Source organism: Carassius auratus, chromosome 15 (assembly GCF_003368295.1).
Source record: "Carassius auratus strain Wakin chromosome 15, ASM336829v1, whole genome shotgun sequence".
Classification (NCBI taxonomy): Eukaryota; Metazoa; Chordata; class Actinopteri; order Cypriniformes; family Cyprinidae; genus Carassius; species Carassius auratus.
The window spans coordinates 11064491-11091961 of NC_039257.1; the positions used below are offsets into that span (position 1 = coordinate 11064491).

The 27471-nt window shown below is 39.1% G+C and overlaps 1 protein-coding gene across 1 annotated transcript in view; it reads right to left on the reverse strand.

Moving 5' to 3' along the window:
- The window catches only part of LOC113115083 (glutamate receptor ionotropic, kainate 4-like), a 297646-nt gene that overhangs the window by 76253 nt on the left and 193922 nt on the right, over window positions 1-27471 (reverse strand). Inside the window, exons 6-8 of the mRNA XM_026282354.1 lie at window positions 20938-21103; window positions 11315-11493; window positions 5945-5998 (exon numbers count right to left, since the gene is read on the reverse strand). Of these exons, the coding sequence (XP_026138139.1) occupies window positions 5945-5998; window positions 11315-11493; window positions 20938-21103 (399 nt within the window). The remainder of the gene's footprint in view (window positions 1-5944; window positions 5999-11314; window positions 11494-20937; window positions 21104-27471) is intronic.

Here is a 27471-nt window from a genome sequence, read left to right on the forward strand (position 1 = left end):
TACAAAGGCAGGTATCAGCCAAAAGGTGGTGACACACATGAATTCCGAGGTACTCAGCCCACTGGGTGGATGTTTCAACAACAGAGCTGTTGTTTGGGTGGTTTGGGAACAAAGCTTGGAACTCCAGGATAGCCAGGAAACCTAAGGGGTGGGACTGGGAGGGAGGAAAATAATCATGGGGAATAGTTTAAGGTGGACCAGGGAGGTTCTGGATTATGGGATCCAAAAGGACTAGCTAATAGGGTGGGTGGGATAGGGATCTTGTCCTTCTAGGGAGGTGGACTTGTTTTACTGGAGGAATCTTGGAAGTAGCCTTTATGGCCAACTCTTGGCTCAACAGATGCCTCTACCACGTGCAATGGACATGCTGCATCAGGTTCCTGGACAGGACCCCGACTCAGAGACGGAGCACCCTCTGGCACCTACATGTGTGGGTTGTGGACGGGTCATGGAAGGTTTAGGTACCTTACCATCTCAGGCGGTAGCTACCATCATTTCAGCTAGAGCCTTGTCTACCAGACACGCCTATGCTTTGAAGTGGAACCTCTTGGTCGCTTTGTGTTCTTCACATCATGAAGACCCCTGGAGATGCCTGATCAGGCTTTCCTTTCTTCAGAAAGGGTTGGAATGAAGGCTGTCTCATTCCACCCTGAATGTCTATGTGGCCGCCATTTCGGCTTAGCATGACCCTGTTGATGGTGAGTCTCTTGGGAAGCATGATCTGATCATCAGGTTCCTAAGAGGGGCCAGGACGCTCAATCCGCCTCGCCCTCAGCAAGTTCCCTCTTGGGACCTTGCAGTGGTTCCATCGGCTCCCTTCGAACCCTTGCTCTCAGTAGAGCTAAAGTTTTTATCATTGAAAACTGCGCTCCTGTTGGCTTTGGTATTGGTTAAGAGGGTTGGGGACCTGCAGGCATTTTCAGTTGACGAAGCATGCCTGGAATTCGGGCCAGCCAACTCTCACATTATCTTGAGACCCCGGCTTGGGTTCATGCCCACAGTTCCCACCACTCCCTTTAGAGTTCAGGTGGTGAACTTGCAAGCTCTGCCCCTAAGGAGGCAGACCCAGCCTTGGTGCTGCTCTGTCCAGTTCGTGCGCTGCGCACTTACATAGACAGAATTCAGTGCCTTAGGGCCTCAGACCAGTTCTTTGTTTGTTACGGTGACCAGCAGAAGGGAAAAGCTGTCTCCAAGCAGAGGTTATCCCACTGGATAGTGGATGCTATTGTTCTGGCTTATCATGCTCAAGACCCCTAGGAGTGAGAGCTCACTCAACTAGGAGTGTAGCCTCATCCTGGGTGTTTGCGCATGGCGCGTCGCTAACAGACATCTGTGGAGCTGCGGGCTGGGCGACAACTAACATATTTGCGAGATTTTATAATCTCTGCCTAGAGTCTGTGTCCTCATGGGTACTCACCTCTTCGGGCCAGTAAGGACCTGCTCGGTGTCAATCTGCTTACTGTGCCATACCACTCCATGGACTGAATGCGTGCGCTATTCCACTCAGGTGAGTTCTTCAGTTCAGAACCCTGGGTTCCTCCAGCACTGTTGATGTCCAGCACTTGTGTGCATGCCCTATCGGTCAGCCCTGCGTGGGACTAGGTGTCGCCATGTGTTGTTTTTCCCCTTTTGTTGGGCAATCCCATGTTTGTATTTCCACAGAAATTCTCTTCGTAGCATGTGTCTTTCCCTTGGCAAGCTCCTTGCCAGCGGCCTCTTGAGACCCAGAGGTAGAGGAAAAAGCTCTTTTAATGAAGGTTTGGGAACAAAAAGAGAAACGAGAACAAAGGATTCTCCCCCGGCCCTCCTCTGGGGGAAGGGGTGTTCCTGCTACCACGTCCTGAAGAGCTGACATCCCCAACTCTGGGTCACCCGTCTCTGGAAAGCTGTTTGGCCTGACACTTGGCAGGTTTAGGGGCAGAGATGGGCTGCCCCTCCTTCTGCAGCCAACTCCGCGCTGGAGTCGGGGTGAAAGCTGCTGCTGTGCTCGAGCGGGAGTGGAGGAGACCACAGGGGGGTGCCCTCGGCGATGAGGTGGCTGAGGTGGCTGCACCGGCAGCAGTGTGGAGGCAGCAGCAGGCCGCCAGGGCAGGATGTGTTTGATAGCCTTAGACTGCTTCTGGGCGGCAGAGAATTGATTGGCAAAATTCTCCACCGGGTTTCCGAGGAGGCCAGCCTGGGAGAGCGGGGAGTTGAGGAGCTGAGTCCGATCAGACTCCCTCATGTCTGCCAGGTTTAGCCACAGGTGGTGCTCCTGGTCCACCCACCAAAATGGACATCACCTGACCCAAGGAGTGAAAGCGAGAAAAAAAAAGCGAGGTCGTTAGCAGTGCGCACCTACTGCAAAACCTCTGGGTCAGCACTGCCCCCGTAAAGCACAGCCGTCAGGTCAGGATCAGACTCGGGCAAAGCTGGCACTCCTGAGGGAAGAAACGCAGCTGAATCCTCATTTCCCCGAGGAGTCAAGCCCGCCTTGGGATGTGGCATTCGACATTAGGTCTTCCTCCCAAGCCCCGAATGAGATGTCTGGAGCCTGAGAGGGTCCAGCTAACTCATCTGGAAACTTAACTGGCTGCGGCGTTGGTGAGGGGGGTGTGGCCCAAGGAGACTGGCTCGTCGGGGAAGCTCACACGGTAACCCTCAGATCACCCTGGCCACCAGCCGAAGTAGCCCTCTTATGAGAAAAGGAGCTAGAACAGGGTGTGGCAGTGGGGACTCTATACTTTTTAAGGTAACTGAGTCTCGATCTCAACGCCGAGATGGTCATGTCCCCGCAATGAGAACCTGAGTCATCCACGAACACAGTCTCAGTGTGCTGAAAGCCCAGAAACGTGACACAGCGATCATGGCCGTCACCAGGAGCCATATATTGACCGCACCCAGAAACACACTGGTGGAATGACATCTTTAAAAAGACGTAAAATCAATCCGTTTACTCTTTAAAAGATAGAAAAAAGCTCTTTCAGTGGTGCTGAAGCGCTCAGGGGAACGTGGGAGCTGAATGCAGGAAGCCCAGATGAACTGCTGAATCAAGCCGTCACACCAACACCAGCTGACTCACTTGTAAGCACTCTGGTGAAAGCAGTAAGCGATGTGCTCGGCTCCGAAGTGAAAGCTTGAATGTGAGGTGCTTGCGCAGCTCCTAATATACCTGCTCAGCGGGGCAGAGCTTGTGATGCAAATCCCGCAGACCAAGATACATTGTATACCATTGACTCGTTTTGTTACCACTCGAAGGTGATTGGGCTCTCGGGCAAGACCCCATTCGTCAGTCTCTTTCTGACATAACGTAGAACGTGACCGACTGAAACGGAACCACTGTTCTACAACATGCATAAGTAAATCTTTAGCATTAATGTAGCAAAATATATTACTGAAACATACTCAACACAGTTTTAAAGATTTTGTTTTTTTTGCTATTCATGTTCAAGTCTAATGCACACTATGAGTTATTTTAGCTTGATTGTATCTTAAGATTAAAATGACAGCCCTGTTGCAAGATTTCATTGCTGTTTTATGAAATATATTAAATACTTAACCAACAATTTTAAAGACTTTGGCCTTTCCCTATCAGACATTATAGCATATACTTGTATGCTAATATCTTCAAAAAATAGATGCCTGGACTTGCCAAGATGACATCCATGTATCAAAATATCTGAATCAAATCATTCCAACTACTCTTATACATATTGTTGTTACAAAATGTAGGTATATAATTCCTTTTACAACTAATACTTTGTGAAGTAAAAAAAAGTATTGTCAAAAAGAAAGTCATATTGTTTGGAATGACATGAGAATGAGAAAATGATGGCAAGCTTTTTATTTTTGGGTAGACTATTCCTTTAAAGTGATAGCAAAGCACACTGCACATGATAAATGACCACAATAGAAAAGTGCACTTTGGGAAAAGGTTTGTATATATGCTGTCACAACTAATGACTGATTCCTCAAAATGATTCACAAGCAGCAGGTGAGTATGATTCACAAGCTTGTCTGGACACTGTGAAGTCCTGATTTACATTTGCTGCGAGAGAAATGCTGTAGCTGCTGTAATGTACAGAAACAATATATCTGAGCCAAGATCCCACGGGGTCTTGAATTATTCCCAAGACAGATGGATTCAGGTGAGATGACAGAGATGTAAAGCCATGTGTGGGTGTGATGTTTTGCCCTTGTCTAGCAGCTCGATCAAAAATTGTCTTTGAAAAATGCCCCGCCCCCAGCACAGTCATAAATTGGACTCGCTTATCAGCAAACCGATTCCATCTCTTAAAGTGCCTGAGGTCTCCTCTACATCCAAAGAGGCCATCCATCCATCCATCTAGTTCTTTTCTGAGTTAGTTTAAAAATGGAGGCAGAACAGTTTTGCTTCCATTGGCAAGGCCTACAGTCAGCTAATTTTTTAGGTCAGAGGTTCCCAAAGTTTTTTGTCAGCTGAACACCTATAGATGTGAAATTCTGTTTTATTATTTCTGCAGCTTAATTTTTTAATTTTTCATTTGTTGATAAGCTAATAATGGAATAACCCCACATATTTCCATCAGCAGTAAAATTTAACAACAATACCATATTTAACTTTTTTTTTTCTCAGACTGGTCCACTTAATGTCTTGCTCTAAGGCAAATTATCTATAATAGTGGTTGTGACGAGTGGGGCGGGGCCGAGAGGCGTGGGAACGGAGCGAGGCCGGTGGAGTGATTTGGAAATGAGCAACACCTGTGCCACTCACCGGTCTCGAGTCCCATGGAAGAGATCGGGAGGATACAAAAGAGGAGTTAGGACAGGGAGGGATGAGAGAGAACCAGGCCTGGTTTTTATTTTGTTTTTTGTTTTTGTTTATGCGTGACAGTCCTTCATGAGGGGTTGTTGTGCTGTTTTGTGTTTATTTCATTATTAAACTTTCATTTGAATATTCGCTGGTTCCCGCCTCCTTCTTCTTGGATTGTGATGTTTGTATATTGTTACAGTGCTTTTAACTGAAAATTGAGACTTCCATTATTGTTGTCATGTTGTCACCCATATTTCTCTATCTTTGGTACCTGTTGAACACACACCTTGCTGGTTTGAATGAGACTTTGCAACATGCCAGCTATAACCAAAGGTGCCCATATGACCATACAAAGTGTTTCAGTAATTCCTCCATGCACTTGCAGCACCACAGTGCTTCATTACTACCCAGAGCATGGCCAGAGCCAAAGGCTGAAGAGCTCTCTCTGAGTCATTTACTGATTACTGGCTTTCTGATGGATGAAGTGTGTCTTTGACAGGCCTTTTTCACACTGTGATAATGGCGTAATGAAACACCAGCGTGCGGATGGGAGGATGGTGTCGTGTTGGCGTGTTGGACACATGAACAACGGCGACAGGAGAGACTAAATAAGTGAAGGACAGCAGTGTGGGGAAATGAAGTGGAGTGTGGCGGTTTGTTCCATGCTGTGTGGCTGCTCTTAAAGCGCTCTGAACTTAAAGCCGTTTCGGATGAAAAAGTATAGAAAAATCCATCCTGGTTTGTTATTTCTTGCGCACATCAGCGTGAAACAGAAAGATTGAAAAGGAAACATCAAAGATACTGTTTATAGGATCCTTGAATCAACTCAGGGGGAAAAAAATCAGTGCAAGTGCCACATCACTTTACGCTCAATTTCAGTGTGGTTTTAGCCTCATCACTAGCCATTTCCTCTTAGATTTTCTGGTACACTAATTATTGTTTATGCCATTTTACACAATAAAAAGCAAATAAACAATATTGTGTAAACTTCCAACTAAGAAGCCAAATTTAAGCAGTAAACTATATATATATATATATATATATATATATATATATATATATATATATATATATATATATATATATATATATATATATATATATATACATATACACACACACACACACACACACACACACAAACAACTTCGACATCAGACTTAAATCTCTCACCAAGGAAGTCAGGATGTAGGTGTAGTACACTGACAGCATCCCCAACTCTGAGGCCTGGAAGATAAAAGAGAAGAGAGAGCAACATTAAACACTTTTGACAACGCTATGCTAATTTAAACAGCTACTTAGTCTGAATCCACACACTGCATTGCTGGCATTGAGAAGCAAAAGGCAAGGTTCACTGCTTTGCAAAACCTGTTCAGAGTTGGATGAAAGCTAACAAAAGACAGACAACATTCCCGTTCTGTCATTGCCATTCTGTTTATCAATTCTCCTCTGTCTCCAAGGAAACCAAGCGGCAAATATAATATGTCAATCAAATGTCAGGGGTGAAAACACTTTCAACAATTATTTCTATGGAAACGGAGAGACAACTGAGTAAAAGGGACAGTTTAGAATACAATAAATGCATGAGAGGGAAATGGATTGAGCAGTTGGGCATTGATCTTCGATAGCAAAATGTTAAAAAATTAATTAAAAATATATTGATCAGGAATAACCGGCATTGGAATATAATCACATTTCCTAGAACAAAACGAACAATAAAGTAACTTGGTAATTTTTATAGGTCTCACAAATAATCTCTCCAAAACTGACTTAAAACTACTTCACTGGATTGACATCTTTGAGTGCTGAGATGCGTTTTGCTAAAATTTGGCTAAAATTTAAAAGCAGTTAAAAGACATTATACACTACCCTTCATAATTAGGGGAACGTAAGATTTATTTTTTTGAAATATTTATTTATTTAACAAGGAATAATTAAACTGACCAAAAGTGACAGTAAATAGATTTATAATGTTACAAAAGATTTAATAAAAGCAGTTTTTTTTTTATTTTATTTTATTCATCAAAGAATCCTGAAAAAATTGCACACACACACACGCACACACACACACACAAACGCACACACACGTTTCTTGAGCAGGTAATCCGCATCTTAAAATGATTTCTGAAGGATTATGTGACACTGAAGACTGGAGTAATAATTGTTGCTTATTTTCATGGAAATAAATTGCATTTTTTAATATATTAAAATAGAAAAAATTGTATTCTAATAATAATTTAGAATATCACCGCTTTATTAATTTATTATTATGTTTAAATAAATGCAGCCTTGGTGAGAAACTGCTTTTCAGTCACACTTTAGTATAGGGACCAATTCTCACTATTACGAAGTTGATTATTAGCATGCAGTATTATTAACATATTGACTGTTTATTAGTTCTTACAAAGTACATATTCTGCTTGACCATATTCTACATCCCCAATCCTACCCAATACCTAAACTTCACAACTACCTTACTAACTATTATTAAGCAACAAATTAGGAGTTTATTGAAGAAAAGTTGTATTTAATTGCTTGTTAAAAGTGAGAACTGGACCTTAAATTAAAGTGTGAACTTTCTTTCAAGAACCTTACCATACCTTTTGAACAGTAGTGTACATGGCTTCCTTAAGGCTGATTAATTGACTAGTCACTCAGGCAACTCACTGAACAGTTTTTCTAGACTTTGAAATAAAGCATTGTGCTCATCCCTTCTTCAAAATCTGCCCTCTAAACTTTTTTTGTTTGAACATTATTAATGGCACAGCCCCAAAGTTATATTCATCTGACCCATGTGACATGTACAACTTATGTAGCAAAGCATAATTTGTAGATGCCTCAGATCTGCTGACGGTAGTGGAAGTACCAGATTTGAACTTCCCAAATGCCCGGCTTTGTTCCTACATTTTAGAGCATAAGTCATGCTAACACAGCACTCCTAGACACCTGTTCTCTAGTGGTTCCATTACAGTTCAAAGCAGCATCTGTATTATTGCACTTACACACACCCAGACTCCCTGCCTAGCGTCTCGTAATGCCCATCTGCATTTCATTTGACCAGCGTTGTGTTAAAAAGAGATAGAAGGGGATAAAATGGACCACAGGAGCGGAGAGTTTTTCCTGGTTATGATAATTTTGTCCTTGCGTTAAGTATTTTATAATGAAAAATTTTCCCTGCAATTGCCCATGTAATTGAATCCTGTAACTCAGGCTGGTGTGTGAGCCATGCTGTGAGCATTGGCAAACAGCTCTAGCATGCTTGCCCTACACTCGCTCCTAACAACCTGAACGAGTGCCAACTTTCCACGGCTCTGCCGCATGCTCGCTCCCTATAGATCCAGAGAGAGAGGAACCGAGAAACATGACGTGAAGATGTGAATGGATAACACAGAGACAGCGAGACATACAGAGAGAGGGACAAAGAGAAGGGTTCAAGGGGGTATGAGAATCATAGTAAGGGTGACAAACTGACAAGCAGCCCAACTGTGAACCGTGCAACCCACCAGTGTAACAGTGGCGGTTCTTATCCCTGTCTCCATAGCAACAAGAAAAGCCAAAGAAAGACCTGTGATGGTCATCAGACACTTTGATTAAAGAGCAATGGTGTGAATAGAGAGGAAAAATAGAGGATAACCATTGGCTGAAATGTTTGAAAAGAACAAGATGAGATGAAATGAGAAGAGAAGAGAAGAGAAGAGAAGAGAAGAGAAGAGAAGAGAAGAGAAGAGAAGAGAAGAGAAGAGAAGAAATGGGCTTGAGGTTATAAAGAGATGTTATGATGGCATTTGAACCCTCTTTATAAACACAGCTTTTCATGAGCCAATGTTATTTTAGCATAACTGACATTGAGTATTAGAGCCTTTCATATTGAATCAGTTATATACATACATACACACACACACACACACACACACACACACACACACACACACACACACACACACACACACACACACACACACACACATATATATATATATATATATATATATATATATATATATATATACCATTTATATGTTCATATTATAAGTTAAGTTATATATAAAATTTAGTTTTAGTTAAAGGGATACTTTATTCGTCTTTGGAACACAATTTAAGATATTTTGGATATAAACCAGGAGGTTTATGACTGTACCATTGACTGCCAAGTAAAATACACTGTCAAGGTCCAGAAAAGTATGAAAGACATGGTCAGAATAGTTATGAAGTGATGAGAAGTACGGGTTTGGAATGACGTGGGGGTAAGTGAGTAATGACAAAATTTTCATTCTGGGGTGGAGTATCCCTTTAACTATAGTAGCATGAACACTATTTAGGTGCGATCACATTTTGAGAAAAAATGACTTTGTCTATTAACAAGAGTGTAGAGACACATAGAATACAGCTTACACAGAAGTTCAAACCAATAATAATGAATAAATAAGCGTCTATGTGTTGTAAAGCTTGTAACTGAAGTATGGTTTATTAGGATCAGACAATATTTGGCCGAGATACAACAATTTGAATATCTGGAATCTGAGGGTGCAAAAAAAATACTTAGAAAAAAGCCTTTGAAGTTGTCCAAATGAATTCTTAGCAATGCATATTACTAATCAAAAATTTCGTTTTTATATATTTACTGAAATTTATAAAAAAGCTTAATGGAACATGATCTTTACTTAATATCCCAATGATTTTTGGCATACCGATAATTTTGACCCATACAATGTTTTTTTTTATGTTTTTTTTTACTATTGCTAAAAATATACCCCAGCGACTTAAGACTGGTTTTGTGGTCCAGGGTCAAAAATCACAACTTTCACACATAATGGGGTTTTGCATAAAAAAGTAACACACTACGCAGTGAAGTGAAAAAAAAAAGATCCAGAGAAGAGTTTTTAAGAAGTTGAACTTCTTTTAACTTCAGTTCTGCATTTTAAGACTGACGTGTCTTATGCAATTCTGTCCATTTTTTCTCCATCGATCACATTCACTCTATTTTCACCAGTCTGCAATCAGCCTCTCCTGCAGAGCCATTAATTTCTCTTTCCTAAAAATAATGATTCATGTTTAATTATGGCTTATACTTGCTGCAGAGGTGTGTGTGTGTGTTCAGACCTTAATCTATACTGAATTACTCAGTCATGATTATCCATGTACAGTATGTTCATGTTCTTTTGCATTGAATGTGTCAGAAAGAAATATTTACTGGTACTACCGTTCATAAACGTAAATCTTACAAATGTGAGCTACAGGCTCCGAATGAATTCATGGGTGGGATGAATATCTAAGTCTATTATATTTAACACTTACACTTAAAAATACATGAACAAAAGGTCATAAGAATAACACTGCACTGTGAAGAATCTAGAAGAATACTTATATAGTTTAATGGCATCATTAAATTCTTCCATCTTCATGAGCGATTGTTCATTTTATTCTGAGATTCAAGGTCATGGTCATTGTCATCCAGATCTATCATGCAAATAGTAATAGCAAACTATTTTCAGCTTATAATTACAAAATGATAGCCTTTAACTATTATATTTTTGCATATCTTTCAAACCCTGGATGTATGGGGATCATATGGAAGCTTATTTCTGACGGTTATGACTTTATCTGACAATTATGTTTTTTCTCAAATTTGTACAGTTTATATATATTCATTTATTTTGAGTTAGAAACTCATAAAAACATATTTGCGTATTGAAATATATATAATTGCCAGGGAGTTATAAAATAAATAACTCTCCAAAAACACATTTTAATATTTTGTGCATTTCTTAAGAAAAAAAAAATAGTTATTCATTTTAATTTTAGAGTTAACTAATTAAACTAATTAGTTATTAATATTAATTTTAGAGTTAACTAATTAGTAAAATGACTTTTCAGCACATCCCTCTCAACCCATTCCTGTCAGACTCTATCCTGTGTTTTGCTCCTCATGTGCCTTCCATGCCCATATTTGGTCCTTCCTGTTTCCATTGTGTTAATTGAATTTTAGGTGTTTCCTATGTTTCATTGATCCCAGGTATGTCTCGTCTTCCTTTTGTCATGTCAAGTGTATAGTGTTCCCTGTTTTCAGTTCTTGATCGGCTGTTGTAAATGTCATTTGTGTTCCTGAGAATTCCACGTCTATGAATTAAATTTCCATGATGAATAAATCTCCTGTGTTCCTTGCTCCTGAGTTTGCAAGAAAAGTCAAAATTATGATTTAAAAAGTTGCAATTTCCTTTTTTATATATGGTATATGCTGCTAAAACCATTTTACCAATCATTGTTTTTGTTGTGTTTTCAATGAAAAAAAAAAAAAAACTTTTTTACGAGACAAGTTTACTTAACAAGAAAATATTGAAATGTGTTTTTTTTATGAAAATACATTCAATTTTAACTCACTGGAAAACAAAAATAATGGTAATATCTAACTGTATAGCACAAATATGGTTTTAATTGATTTAATGCTTTTGATTTAATGAAATTGATATTGTTTCATGGGTGTTCAGACAAAAAGTTTGTTTTTTGTTTTTTGCACAACAGCCCGACTGTCAAGCTGAGACTTACCCTTTCCAAAATAACGTGAGACATGGTGGCGTTGGCATCCACTATGATGGTGGCAGTCTTGTCATCACGGATCTCCTTGAGAAGGGGGGTGGGATCCTGGCTGTCATCAAGCATGCGAACGGAAAGGGTTTCCTTGGAGATGAGAAACTGGCGCAGTAACACCTCCAGGTTTAATAGGCCTGTTGAAAAGGGGCACACACAAAACACTTCAGTGTCCTGAATCATGTCACCTTTGCTCACAACAGGAAATACATCCTCCCTCTCTCTTTTCACAGCAATTATTATGCCACGTGATCGTCCCTTTTAAGAGACTAGAGTAGATTTTCTGTGGGTGTAAATATAATGCTATTACATTTGTCTAACAAATTTCAGCTAAATTATCTGCCAATATCTTCTAATTGAATTCAACAACAATAATAAAGCTTTTTTTCTGTACTGTATGCAGCTAATTTAATTAGCTAAATCATAATCACCCGAGTGTTTAATCTCAGTTCCTTTGGCAATTATGAGGCCCAGGAGAATACAGGACTTGCGAAATGCACAACACTGTTTCGCAGTAGAAGGTGACATCGGTTTATTATGATCTGACTCTTTAAATCCGAAAGGTTTTGGCTGCTGACTTCACACATAAAAGTGGCCGATGCCATTGCTCACAGCTGTCATCTCAATTTCCTGCCGAGTTACTCAGCGTATATTTGATTAACCATAAGCATGCGGTTTCTGTCTTTCACTCATTGCACATCACATGTAATTTCACATTTAGTGCACTACATTAAACACGGTGCTATAGCATTGTGCGCTGACTGTGCTCATCAAGTTGGACAGGAACTTGTGAGAACAGCAAAACTTTGAGTTTTTATACCAACTCTTCTAACTTTTCTTGGCTTAATGGACTTTGAATTAGGGAGGATTGGCTAAGAGGGCAAAATGTGAGGATGCATGGAAGGTAGATGAGAAGATGAAAGACTATAGGGTTAAGTTAGCACAGTGCTTAAGGTGTTAAAGAGAGGGTTCCAGTATTGGCAAGAGAAAAGCACAAAGCCGCTTCCCACACAGAGACTGTGATAATGGCTTAGCCTCCATTCACTCTGAGGAGCCAGTCATTTCCTTAGCTATCACTTTCCACTAAGCTTTTACAATGCGCCAACTTCATTTATCTTTAAAGCACACACAAAACATGGACATATGCTACAGCTGAAAATGCACACATGCTTAAAAACTCAGCGGAGCACAGTGCAAACAGCAGAAAACTATCCACACAGGTAAATAACAGAAGTATGCACACATGCACTCGGTGGACTGGATTTGACTACGCTCCAATGTGTAAACTATTCCTAAAATCTGAGGTAAAGTCAGCTGTTTTGCTAAATTCCACTAGACTTGTGCTTAACTCCCACCAACCTTGCTGGAAAAAACCCTGCTTCCTAGCTAGTTCTTCAGCAAGTTCTGTCAAGTTATGAACAATCTTCCTTCCAGTAATATTAATAGAATGTTCGTTTTTTCATTATTTAGTCTTTAATAATGTTCTCAAACCATCAGCACAAAAACCTTATTCATAGAAACATTTTAGTTGGACACCAATCTAACAATTTTAAATGAACTTAGAAGAAAACATTCAAAAGTAACATTACCATAATGTTTGAAAATGGAATGTCCCCTTAAAGCCTGTTGAAAAATAAAACCTGCATATGCTGGTTAGGTATAGACCAACGCTACTTTTGCGTCATCAAAGGTTAACGCCCCTTTTTGGGGGAAAACAAACGGATTCCCCTGATACAGAACTCGCTCTAATTTCTTGATAGCAAAAATGGCAGAAACATACACACTCTCTTAGCGGGCCGAGGAGGTACCGTGAGAGGTATTTAATGAAGCTACTGGATACAGTGTTTACAGAGGTTTCCCTTTGAAATGGTCGAAAACTGGATTAATAACCCCACGCAGTGGCCAAATATGGACATCTAACGTTACCATTATCTTGTGGAATCACCAAGTAGCCTATTTTTGTCATTAACATGCTCACAGTATGATAAACTGTTGAGGCCATGTCAAGAGGAGTCGGTGGTTTACTTGGATCATATTTCACTTGATTTAAGCTATTGACAGTTTTGTTGTAGTTAGAAATACGAAGCTGCTAGTAGCTACGTGATAAACGTTAGCTCTCATTAGGCATGCTACCTTGGCTGTTAACTGATTTTAAGTTTGAAATATTCGCAGGCTAGGACTAAACAATATAAATATTACACAATATCTGTTTGTAATTGTGTCTGACAGGCCTGTACACATCAGAAACAATGAAAAACAAAAGGTCCCTGGAGCGAGTTCTGTATCAGGAATCCGTTTGTTTTGCCCCAAAAAGGGGCGTTACCCTTCGATGATGCAAAAGTAGCGTTGGTCTATGTTTTGATGCTGGGGTGCTGCTTTATGCTGGTACTTTGCTGGTTTAAGCCTTTCCTTTGCTGGTTTAAACTGGTCATTTGCTGGTTTACGCTGGTCGTGTGCTGGCAAAAGACCAGCATAAATCAACAAACCAACAGCATAAACCAGCTAAAGACCATCATAAACCAGCATCCCAGTTTCAAAACATACCTAACCAGTCGTGATACATCGTGATACTCTCCATAATGGAGGAAAGCAACAGCATACTGGATGAGGAGGAGAATTGTTGAACAAAGTCATTATTTTTGTTCTTTGCAAACAAAAAAGTATTCTAGCAGCTTTGTAAAATTACGGTTGAACTACCGATGTCACATGGATAGTTTTACTGATGTCCTAACTATGTTTCTGTACCTTGATCATGGTGGTACCCTTGCCATCTATTGGAGGGCCAATGAGCTCTCAGTATGCATCAAAAATATGTGAATTGGTGTTCTGAAGATGAATGAAGAAATAATGTATTTAAAATTGAATGGAAACTTTAGCAAAATGTTCTTTTTTGTTAGCTGGGTTAGCCAGTCTAGGCTAGACCAGCAAACCAGCTTTATATGGTTTTGGATATTTGGTTTTCTCAATTGGTTTTCTTCAACTAAACATCTGCTTTCTAGTAGGGACTCTGGCACGTGGGTATTACAGTTGCAACAAATCAGCAGCAGCAACAGATCTTTTCTTCTGTGACATACGTTACATCTGAGTGTATGAACTAGCGAAAAAGAAAATAAGTGCAAGATGTGGACTTGGTTCTATACAGTAGCCATTAATTGGATTTTGAAATGTGGGCTTTGCACTCAAAAAATAAAACAGTTAATTGTGGAGTGTCGGGGTTTAAGCAGATTTAGTAATTGGAAACTCCTGGCATAGATCAACAGAGAGAAGTCTTTCATTTCACTGGAAGATTATGACATTTTGATTAAAAATTATGGGGACATACAGTTTAGAGGCATTAATCAGAATAATATCAATAATGTGCATTTTGAAAATAAAAGTTTTTTTTTTTTTCATGCCAGCACCTTTTCATCCTTTCTTTGATATGGGGTGTCAATACTCGCTAGCATTACAATAGTTAACAGTTTGAAGAGTTTTTAAAGAGTCATGATTAATTATGTTGCTGTCTGGTCCTCTTATTGTTATTTTTCAACATTAGTAAGTTGAAGAGTTAGGTAAACCTTTTATATCAGTTCAGAGAGAGTTAAGAGTCAGATCTCATCCTGCCCGGGGCCAGACAACCGTTCTTGCACTCTTTTTCTTCTCATTAGACAGAAAAAGGGAAAGCTGAAGGGGTGTGAGCCATTGAAAAAAAAGCTTTTGTCTTCTTCCTTTAACAACGCATGTCAGAATCCCATTACGCTCCTTATCACATTAAATTAATGTCTTCCAGCACAAAGGAGAGAACTTCAGAAATAAACACAGCCAGACAAAAGAGAGTTTCCAATGTCCTGCTGCAAATCAAGTGGCCTTTTCTCGAAAGGCAATCCTTTCTCTACGACTTCCGTGACTCTGACTTTTCATTACAGGGGCTTTTTGCTTGATTTTACAGTTGTGTCCTTATTTCATCTACACATTTATCATATTCTTTTTTGAAGAGGCAGGAGAATTAGATCATCCCAATTCACCCACGTTTAGATCCTCATCTCTCTGTGGGACGCAGGCTGAATTCTTCACTTAATCAACTTTAATTACAGATCACTTCAAAGCACTGAGAAGAATGTCGGGCAAACACGTAGTACAATATTTCTGTTCCTAGCAGAGAGGCACAGCAAACCTGACAGGTGGGAAACCTCTTTGAAGTGGGTGTATTTGATTCACTGTGTTCAATCTGTGCAGCAAAGCTCAGTTCCTTTCAATTAAATCCGTGAGCTCCTTTAGTTCAAGAGGACAAACTTGAAAGAGATTGTAGCGCTCACCTGTCTGACCCTGTTCAGAATAATTTGGGTAATACCTTATGAACACAGGGTCTTGGCGATCTTCTGGGTCTCCTGACTGGATAGTACAGGTCAGGCAATTTTGTTCAATAATGAGACCTTACTCGCCTTACTACACGGTACGGACCTTGGAGCCAGATGAAGCCTATCACTCCTCCAAAGAAGATTTATACAGTAATAGGAATGAGAAAAAAATACATATTTTCAAAAGTTATCACTATTCATCTCAATGGCAAATGCTATCCTTCCAATAACATGGTTATACTATGTTAGTGCAGCAGAACCAATCTGTGGTTAATATGATCTAATTGCAATATTATTATTTTTTTGCTGGGGGGGGGGGTATTTGTAGTAAAACCATGGTTTTAAAGACATTTGTTTTTGAGCCAATCACCTAAGCAATACCTAAATAATAATGTGACAACTGGAAGTTGTCTTATGGCGCTAGAACTATAAACGCAATCGCAATACCTTCACAAGTGACTATCCTGAGCCGTGACATGCAACTTTTACATTACAACTTTTAGTATAATTAGGCTGGTTTCAGGTTCACCAGACACTGTTTTATGATTTAATTTGTACACTGTTGCTTCTCCACTATCCTGTCAAATTAATGCCAAAGGCCCCAATATTAGCAATTTACTTCCATTTACGCATCTGATAGACTGATATTGCATTCAAGCTACTGTATACATTTCATCAGTTTAATTAAAAAACTTTTAAAGAAAATTTAAAGACAGGGGATTATATAATCAAACTATGCACCGAAAGCTAATTAAAACAGACATATCATGCTACACATATCACAATTAAAATATGTATTTTATATAAAATAAATAAACTCATATGTTCAATGGCCTTTTGCTGTATAGGTTAACCGAATGAATAACTGTCCTTGTATGGTGTCATCTCAGCAAGCCAGCTCTGTGAAGTATTCATGAGTGGGCCATGCTCTATTAAGCTGTCAGCGTGCTAAGTGATTAATGAGAGCTGCACATCCCGTGAGACTAAGCGTGAGAGAAAAAGAAACAGTAACGGAAGACGACAAGCAAACACAGAGGCGCAGGTGAACAGGGTTATTAAGCTGGCAGCACAGGGAGTCATCATCCGCTTCTTATAGAAATGTATTGAAGGGCATTTCCTCTCAAGCCTTTGGATCGCAATCGCACGCCCACTTTGCAACCTCGTAATGTTTGTCAGCCAAAGCAGAAGTGACTATTACCCACAATGGGCCCCAGACATGCCACTGCGTGGAGCAGATAGCCAATGGTGCGTACATATTTGTTCCAGGTCTACAAACACATCAACAACAGCGTCCTCTAACAGCTGTTTGGGAAAACATTTGTAATGGTGGTAAATGTCTTTTATTGACATAAAATGTTTTCATTTTACCAGCATTACTGACAGCTGCTGCTCTACCATATCAGTTATTTCTCACCTTTGCAAATGTTTTTTGGTAATTAGTTTACAGTATTTTGCATACTGATTTCATGAGATTGATTTACTGTATATGGGAACAGGGATCTTCTCGTATTCTATACAAAGGCAAATTGTATTGGGAAAGTCATATTTCCACCAAGGATATCTATAACAATAACCATAAAGTTTTTTTTAAAAACTGAAGGCCTGTGCATACTGCCATCAATATATCATTATAAGTGTGTGGTTATGTTATATTATCTACATTGTTATAATATATTAGCTACAGTGTTCCTGTAGCTAAAGTGGTAGAGCATTATAATAATAAAATAATAAAACATTGACTACCAATCAAAATCCATTTGACCGAACAATAATACACAGTTGCTATCATTAACGTTATCATTACAGGTGTCCTTGGTGTGAATGGGCTTTAAGTCATAAATCTTGAAAAGGCTATTGTTATAAATTGTTTTAAAGATTAAGAAACCTTGTGCTGTATATAGCTTTCTCAATACAGTTTCCTTAGTACAATACACAAGTTCCTTGAGGGAAAAGGGGTTTATATCAAGCATATAAATGCAAATATAACTTCTACTCACAAAAAAGTGAAATTGTGACATCTTGCTCACATATATACATGCACTGATTGACAGAAATGAAATATTATTTAGAAAGAAATAACAGCACAAGTTAATATAGGTTATTTTTGAAGCTTGCTTAGTTTAGTATTGCTCTAAGGGAACTTTTATGAGAGTCAAAAGCACCTTGGTATAGTTTTGTAGAAGTTTTCTGTCACAATTCATTTTAAGTTTGGTCTGTCGCTGCTGTGAATCTCCTTTATTTTTTCCTACAGAATTCTTCAGGGAGCGCATGCACTCATTATTAACTCAAAAACATGATTATTTTGTTTTTCCTGTTTCCGACTCATCTCTGTGTTGAAAGTTGGCCTTTTACTCTAGAGGTACAAAGAGAAAAAACATTTGAGTAACAGTGTTACTGAACGTGGCATGAACATGAAATGGTTAACTTTAGAGTGTACCACAAGACAAACTTTCCAAGTTACCTGAAATGCTGTCTGCTTTCAGCTTTCTATGGTACAATGAGCAAAACACTGAGTTCTTTAAAGTACCCAGAACTGAGATGAACCTCAGATATTGCTATAGTAGATATAATCACAATGGCATACCAATCCCCCACAGTCAGTCTCTCGAGAGTATGTTCATCTGAGCACCAGCATCATTCAGAGCTTTTCAATTATAATTCAATTCCTAAACAGAATGCTGAATTTGAATTCAAATAGAATTAAAAGGTTACAAAAGATTTTTTATTATTTATCAAATAAATGTTTTTCTTTGGTATTTTCATCAAAACAAAATCTGGAGAAAAGTATTATGGTTTCCACAAAATATTTAGTAGCACAATTTTTTCCAACTGATTATAATAAGAAATGTTTTTGAGCACCAGATCAGCATATTAGAACGATTTCTGAAGGATCATGTTTGAAGACTGGGTAATTTTTTTCAATATGAATCTTTGTATTGGTTTGGTTCAGTCTTGACCCTGTTCTCAAGTCCGTACTGGTAGTTTTTGCCATCTCTCTACACCCCTCTCTGACGTCTTAGTGGGAATTATAGCTGTTCCACTTGAAGGCCTTAAGCTGATTATGGAGAAAGGTAGCCACTGTCTGAAGGGGCAATGTGACTTTGTTTGGTTTCTCTGGGTAATTTGTGGCATCCTTGCACCGAGATGTGAAGTCAGAATACTAAACTTTAATCCTCCGCCAAGCTGAACTCAATGTGTGTCTAATAAGGAGACTTTGCATAGCGTCATCCGTCAGCTGCCTTTTCTTTGACTACAGCGATCCGCCATTCATTTCCATGGACATCTCTGTTTCAGCAGCGTGCACTTACATTAACGGCAGTTTGATGGTGAATAAATGGGACAGCACAAATGCTGAATGCCTAAAGGGCACAGATGGACAAGAGACGGAACGAAAACAACACATCTGAAATAATCCAACAACGCAGTACAGTCAAACAGCATGAAATAAAATCAACGACATCATCAAAACCGTGTGGATATGTGAGATTAAATAAGCAGTTTTTTTATTACTAAATAATCGGCAGAAGGTAATGGAGCATGTGAGCGTGCACAAAAGCATACAGAGTGCAGAAAGTGCATGTGCCACTATGAAACACTGTCATCTTTGTAGAGAACACATACGTCAGAAAGCAAATGGAACGATCTATATGAAAGAACATCTGCTGCTTAACAGATGCAGGCAATTCTATATGTGCCAATTAAGAAAGAGTCCAGCAGAACATGTTATTATTACATGTTTTTTATTTATTTATTGCCTCTAATGCTGGGGTCACCAACCATGGTGGGCGGGAAAGAGTAATAGAAAATGTATTTATTAAGTTGTTTATTTCAAAATCTTTGAAGTCCCTCACATCTTTTATATATAAAGAGCTGTATTAAAGGCTGAGTGATAAACAATACCAATAACATTTTTGTTTGATAACAGTGATACGGTTTGGACATTTTTACTCGATATGGATCATTTTATCAGTCGATTCAATAGCAGAAACAAAACAGTGCATGTCGCTAACAAGTTTCTCTGTGTAAATGAACGGCTTGGGTTTTAAGCACCTGAAGATATGATGGTAGTCCAAATTTATTTCATCCACAGAGCTGCTCTGAGCCATTTCTTTTGAGAAAAGCTACCATCAAATATGCACTGAAACTCAAATGTCTTCATGACAACAGGTCAAAATAAAAGTTTAGTTTGACATGAAGAAATGTACAGAAATATATTACTATTATTATTTTTAAGGAATATACAACTAAGACTTATTTACAATCATGTTTTAATTTATACACCTCTGTTGTGCTGCATTTTATTTGACAAGTAATAATGTAGTTCAATGTTTTATATATATGTGTGTGTCTGTCTGTGTGTGTGTGTGTGTGTGTGTGTGTGTGTGTGTGGGTGTGTGTGTGTGTGTGTGTGTGTGTGTGTGTGTGTGTGTATAAATATTACTGTGGATGATGATTTGTAATGTGTAAGGAGTCAGTAGCCTAAACTTGCATAATTTTATGTATTTTATATGCTGTTAATGTGTGATGTGTTTATTAAGTATTAATGTGGATGTGTCACCAGTGTCAAAGACAAATTTATGCTCTGTGACAAGCAGAAAGGATAATAAAGTTTAATGATAACAACAACAATAACAATCATGCAATGCTTTGTTGTAAATTGACTGTAACTTTTTCATTTGATAGAACTGTAAAAGATTGATTATATTGTTTCAAATTTCATCAGATAACATTTAATGATAAATTTATTGAAAAAATTGTATTAAACTTCAAAGGATTCAAGATAGAAATGTAATGGAAAATGTAGGGAACAGAATTTAGGAACTTAATGAACTTAATTGCCATGTAGTAAACCCCAGAGAGTTGCTATGCCTTTTAATTTATGCCTCAAAAAAAAAAAAAAAAAAAATATATATATATATACATGTTTGTTTTTGTGAAAAAACATCCCATAGGTGTAATGGTTTTTATACTGTAGAAACTGTATATTCTATTGGCCATCACCAACCCTACCCTTAAACCTAACCCTCACAGGAAACTTTGTGCATTTTTACTTTCTCAAAAAAAAAAACTAATTCTGTATGATTTATAAGCGTTTTGAAAAATGGGGACATGGGTTATGTCCTCATAAGTCACCCTCTCCTTGTAATACCTGTGTCATACCCATGTCATTATACAGAGTTGTGTCCTGATATGTCACAAAAACAAGAGCACACACAATACCAACAGAACCCCTGTGATACTCACAATCGGCCTGAGCACATATGAGACACGACGTGCTGCTGTTGAAGAACGTTAGCAGTCCAGCGACAGCCATGCTGATGTCTGTATTAGTGGGCCTGAGGTCCAGCGTGGTAAAGCGAGGAAACTGCACCTTCAGTATGTCCTCTGGAGCCACCTTCACGTACGGCACCTGCACAGGGACACAGAACAGGACAGGGAAATTGAGCCCTGCAGGACCCCTCTTGTTAGGCTGTTACCGCAGGTAAACTGAATGAAAGAACACTGCAGGAGGGCGTTTTGTTTACTGCACTGATGCGTGTCTCAAGAGTTGCTGTGCAACAGAATCACTGCATTCTCATCAGACTAATTAGATCCATTTTTACGCCTAAAACTAATAAACAATCATTTGAATAATTTCAAAAGGTCCTCTCTGAAGGCATGTAAATTAACAATAAAAACTCATCAGCATTAGATGAAATAAAAACAGATTTTTTTTTTTAACCTCAGCGATGACTGAGGCTTTATGTGTAAAGGCCAAGTTAGATGTTTATTCAGACAGAGGTCATGTGCAGTGACATTTTCGAACAGTCTTTGAACAGAGATAGCACACAACGCAAAACGTCTTGTTATCAATAGAGACCTCAGCGTTGACTGCTCTCTAATTTGATGTGTGCTGATGTGCGGGTGTGTTGGGTTTGGGAAAAGTGGGTGCTGGCTCATTGGGGCTTGAAGGGGATCTTAGAGGACGCAGGCTGGCTGTGTAAAGGACCTCTTCATCACAGCAGATTGCCTGTCTGCAATGGGGTGTGTGACCATGCATTGTACTTGCACGGCCCTGTATCCCCAATTGGTTTTCCATCGCTTTCCATCAGGGTGTAATGGAGTCCCCGCCAGTGTGGATGGATGGTGCGCATGGGCTCTCCGGCACTCGGGGGACAACTGGGATTCTTGGAGATGGAGAGTTCGAAGAGAGGCCGGTAATGGGCTGGCTGCCTCCTACCTTCCTAGAATCGTTCTTTCTATTTCTCAGAGAAGATGCTTCTCTCTATTCCCCATGCCGGCTTGCAGACAACATCCCATCTGTCCAAAGCCCCTGTGCTAACTTGTAAATATCAGCTACAGTTGGACTTCCTCCTGTGTGCATAAGCTCTTGTTATTCAGAGGTAATTCAACAGAGTGACACATACAGCTCAGGGAAGACAAACATCACTTATATGAACAGAAAAAAGCACCTTTAGATTTTCTTAGATTTTCCAGCATGAGATTTGAACTAATTAATGGTTCAAACGGAGCTTCAAGTGGAGCTCCTTGGTAACAATGCTGGGCAGTGAAATGAACTTCACAGAGGTTTAATGAGCTGCCATTTTATACAGAACACGTGTGGACTGACTCCAGCAGACATTAAGATGTTATGTGAAGGGTCTTAATAGTCAGAGTGGGAGGTAAGAAAAAAAAAGTGGAGGTTAGGTTGGTTTACTCTGATGAACCTGTCATGATTATTGGACATGTTTAGAAAAGCATTGTTTATAAGTATTTAATATTAGCTTGAGTGATGGAATATCAACTTCAGAGACAAATAAAAGTAACATTTGAAAACCTGAAGACTGTACCACTTGTGTTTATTGGGATAGTTCACCAAAAAAAAGAAAATTCTGTCAGTCATTACTCGCCCTCATGTTGTTACAAACCCATAAGACATTCATTCGAGAACACTTTTTGTGCATAAAGAAAACAAAAATAATCAAGATGCATAATGCCAATATTTTTGTTTTCTTTGCACACAAAAGTATTCTCGTAGCTTCATAAAATTCAGAATTAACCACTGATGTACATGGACTATTACCACTGTACCTTTCTGGGCCTTGAATGTGTCAGATGCATTGCATGCAGGGTCAGAAAGCTCTTGGATTTCATAAAAAAAATATTTTACTTTGTGTTTTTAAGATTAAAAAAAGGTCTTATGGGTTTGGAATGATGAGAGTGAGTAATTAATGAAAGCCAATGACACCAGACGTCAACAAATTAAAAAAGAGACTGTAAAAGTTATCTGAAGAGATATGAACGCTTTTCATTAAGAACAGATTTAATGTATGCTTTTATGCAAATACAAACACTTATCAATGCATGTACATTGATACATTGATAGTACATTAAATATGATAAAAGAAAACTCAAACATGCTTGCTTAATGAGCAAGAACAAACCTTATGACCATTTCAATGTTTTAGTGTAAAACAGTTCACTGAAGGAACAGAAAATTTCAGGTTTCACTAAATATATGTTCATTTCTCTTTTGAAAACAAACTAAAGTCTTATGTGTTTGAATCAACAAAGGGTAAGCAATGCAGGACAATTTTCAATTTTTGGGTGAATAATGCCTTTTAAATTTCAGTGTGCTCATAACCCAGAGCTATCTTATGATGTGGAATATATAGTGCACATTTCATATGTGGAATATAGACCACTTTTATTGTGTCATGTTTTAAACATATTTAAAAAGCAATAGTTCCTGTTCATGAAAAAAAATGGGGGGAAAAATCCCCCATTTTCCATTGAAAACAAAGTCATACAGGCAGGGGCATCCTGCTCTCATTATTCCGAGGGGGCATGAGTTGTGTGTGTGTGTGTGTGTGTGTGTGTTTTTGTGTGAAAGAGAGCAAAGAACATTTACATCATCAAAGAACATTTTCACTGACAGTCTAGTTCAAGTTCTCTTAAAATCTCCCATTAAAATCACTGAAGCTGTTTACACTATGAAATTAATATCTTACAGATTTGTACACACATTTGCACTTAATTGTTTCTGATGAGAGAATTTACCAGAAAGAGGTTTTCAGTCAGTAAGCGAGCAAAGAAAACACAGCCATTTTAGCGATGACTCATCTAAACAGCTCTGATTGGTCATTGTATTCATAAGCTCAACAGCATCATGTGTGATTGGTTATAATGTACAGTGCTGTAAAAACGTGTGTGTCTCTGGGTCAGATTTGGGTCGAATGCAGATTTGAATTTAGCAGCTGATATGACGCACTGAAAGTTCTGTGAGATTGTATTAAATATAGAAAATATTAATCGGCTATTTTTTGTCTTTTGGAAGCTATATTCAAAATTAACTTGGCTCAAAAATCACGTGCCCCGTCACTTTGACTGGGCATGATGCCTCTGCATACAGGTTTCGAACAACATGAGGGTAAATAATAACAGTATTTTCATTTTTGTGTGATCCATCTCTTAAAAAGACTCGCATTCGGACAGATGTCAGAATCTAATGTCTCATTGCTTGCTCAAACATACATAGTAAATATCCATGGTGTATGAACAGGAAATGAAGCCTAACACTGAAAGTGGTTTGAAGGCCATTTTTCTTGTGGTTACAGCACACTGCATATGCATCAGCATCATTCTCAGGGCGTAAATAGAAACTCTTTGGCCTGGTGGAGCCAATCTGGGCTGCAACATTGGAATTGTGAGCCAGAGGGAGAGTTGTGTATGAGGCTAATATCTGTCTGTCCATGTGCTGTCTGCTCCTGCGGGTTGACAGAGTGGCTGTCAGGCCTACAGATGCACTGCTGACAGGCTTTTAATGAGGGGCCTGGTGCAGGCCAAAAGCAGCTCACTGAAGTCAGGCAAACAGCCACGCAACACTGCAGTATAAGTACATGTGCTGAACATTTAATTTAAACCAGCGGGAACATGCTGACCTGGTACAAATGAATATTGAGGCACTTAATAGATGCTGCATTTTGGACATTTCTAATGTAGAACAGAACAATTGGATGGTTTTGCAATAAATTATCTTGTGAATTATATTATAACTGTTTCAACAATTCAGTTGATTGAATTGTAATGCTGGCAAACACTCTTTGAGCAAATTGAGCTCTTTGTTAGTCTTTATCTTAATGTGCATTGCCAAAATGTTTTTTTTTAAAGTACACAATCATTTTTGCAAAGTCATCTTAATAGGGTTTTAAACTGCAATAAGGAAAGGACATTTCTGTAAAACTGCCAGACTAAAATACGCAACTCTGAATGACAAAAGCTGTTGCGACATCATGAGCATTGCTTGAAATGTCCCTTGGCTCATTTAAATAATCAATTTAAACCTCATAGGGAAATACATGGCATTCACAAAGCGCCATTTGTAATGTCTTTTGGCAGACGTATGGTTTTCTCACTTAACCATGAAATTGTGCAGATTGCTGTGATGCTGTGCTGAAAAAAAAAAAAACCTCTGCAGTGTAAAACTCCCACCTTGACCTTTTTTACCATTTTGTATTAAAGTAAGACCTGGTTTTACTGCATATGGTTGTCCAGCTTTCTACCTGTGGCTCTGAACAAAAACACATCCATAAGGGTGGACGGTCTCAGGAGGGAACCTTGGGGGATTGCATGCCATATGGCAAGGTAAAGCATAATGAGATCTTACATCTGTTCTCTTACGTGCCAGAGGGAAAAAAATCATGTTTAATAAAAGATCACAGAACTTTTACTAGGGCCACAGTGTCAAATGATACAGCTGGACATAGTGTTGTACTGTAGAGTCAGCCGTATTTGTTCGTTGTCACTCTCAAGAATGGCAGCGAGTGACAAAGCCATGCTAGGTTGCCTCACAGGTTGGTGGGGGCGGATGCAAGCAGAAAGCAGTGCCATTACTCAAAGACATGGAGATCAGCCATATGTGGATGGCAGAGTGGCTGGAAGGGTATTGTGAATGATCGTGACATCGCACACCTCTCTAATGTGGTGCAGTGGACCATGGGAAGTCAGCTGCTTGGGGAAAAACACACACATTCAAGCACTAAGTGGAGTAATCATGTTTTGGAGGCTATGTGAGCGCTGAGAGTCCCTGGTGGTGGGAGCAAAGAGAAGAAAAGGCCACCAAGGCCTTGAGAGAAAGCTGAGCATTGACTACAATCTCAATGATCAGCCTGCTCAAAAAAGGAAAAGAAAAACACTTTCTACGATGACTGTTTTGCAAGCATCACTGCTTGTTCTGAAGAACATGGAAATCCTGTAAAAGACTCTAACGTTTTAAAGCTGTGGGCTGTGTTGCAGGTGGAAAGGTGAAGCCGTGGTGAATGGAGGTAAATTGGACAAGTCACCTAACAGACGGAATATGCAGGTGTGTCCCTCCCTCGGTCTCTGCTCATGCATTCAGTCATTGTGGACAAATGTATAGCACTCCTTGTAAAACAACAAATCAATCCACAGATGCTCAAGGGTAGTTATGGAGGCAGTTCCCTCCAAAACAATAAATAAAACGAATTGTAAGAAAGCTGATAATATGAAATAGCTGTAACTGTAAGTAATAAAGTCATAATAAACTGTGAGTTATAAAACCAAAAAAAAAAGAGAAATTCACAATAATGAGAAATAAAATAGAAATTTGAGTTCTAAAGTCACAATTATGAGAAAAAGTTGCAACTGCACTAAACAAAGTGCCAACTGAGCCTTTACAAAGACCCGCCCCTTTTAGTCACTGTTACTATGGGTAACAAGCTTTCAAATGTTTTCTAACTTTTCAAACAATAAATACCGTTTTGTGGCTCTTTGATGTGTTGTGACAAATTACTGTATTGCCTTTGTTCAAGCAGCACATGAACCGATCGTCTATTAATATTTTCTTAAAGCATGAAAAAAAATGAATGAGCATCAGAAGGTATTTTATTTTAACTGCAGAAAGATATCAATAAACAATTGTAAGTCCACCGAAGTCAATCTACCAGTCTGATTTGTTTGTCGGACAAAATGGAAGATCTGGCTTTATGACTAGTCAGATCCCCAGTCAATCAAGCTCTTGGTAAGGGTCAATTAAAGCATAATATAACAATTACAAGAGAAAGAAATTTGCAAGTGAGAGAGAGGACAATCAGAATTGCAATGCAAAAGTTTCAATGCTGAAATACGTATTGTGAGTTTTTAGTCTGAGGCAGAAACAGGCTTCCAGAAATTAAAGCACATTGTTAAAACTTAAATATTTAGCAGGGATATGTGCTGTAATAACACACAACAAAATGCATGACTCGTTAAGAGTGTGTTCATGCCTGCCCAGGGATTTGTTTGCAAAGTTGATGAAACCCATGAATAATTCCAATCTGCACTGCCGACGGGCTCAGCTGGGGCGTAAAAGCCTGATCCATTCACACCTCCACAAAAAGACAGCACTGCACCATGGATGACCACAGAACAAAGAGACAATAGAAAACTGGTCCAGTGTCTTTTGCACATCCATCATATTAGAAACAAAAGGATGAATTGAATTTGAAAGGGCTCTCACAAGCCAGGAGGGGTCTTGAGTGGCAGAGCACCACTACACACATCCATTTAGTAAGAAATAAAGAGAACTCATTCTCGCTGGTGTAAATTCAGTTGTAAATTCAGTGTCCCTCGGCGTGACAGATCAATTGCACAGCAAAAGAGAGGTGAGCAGAGGTGCCGCCGACAGCTGTGCTACTCTAATTATCATCAGGCAGATGAGGACGCAGCACCTGTGTTTTGTTTGCACGACGAAAGCAGAGCGATACGAGCATACCGTGACACAATCATCCACTTTCACAA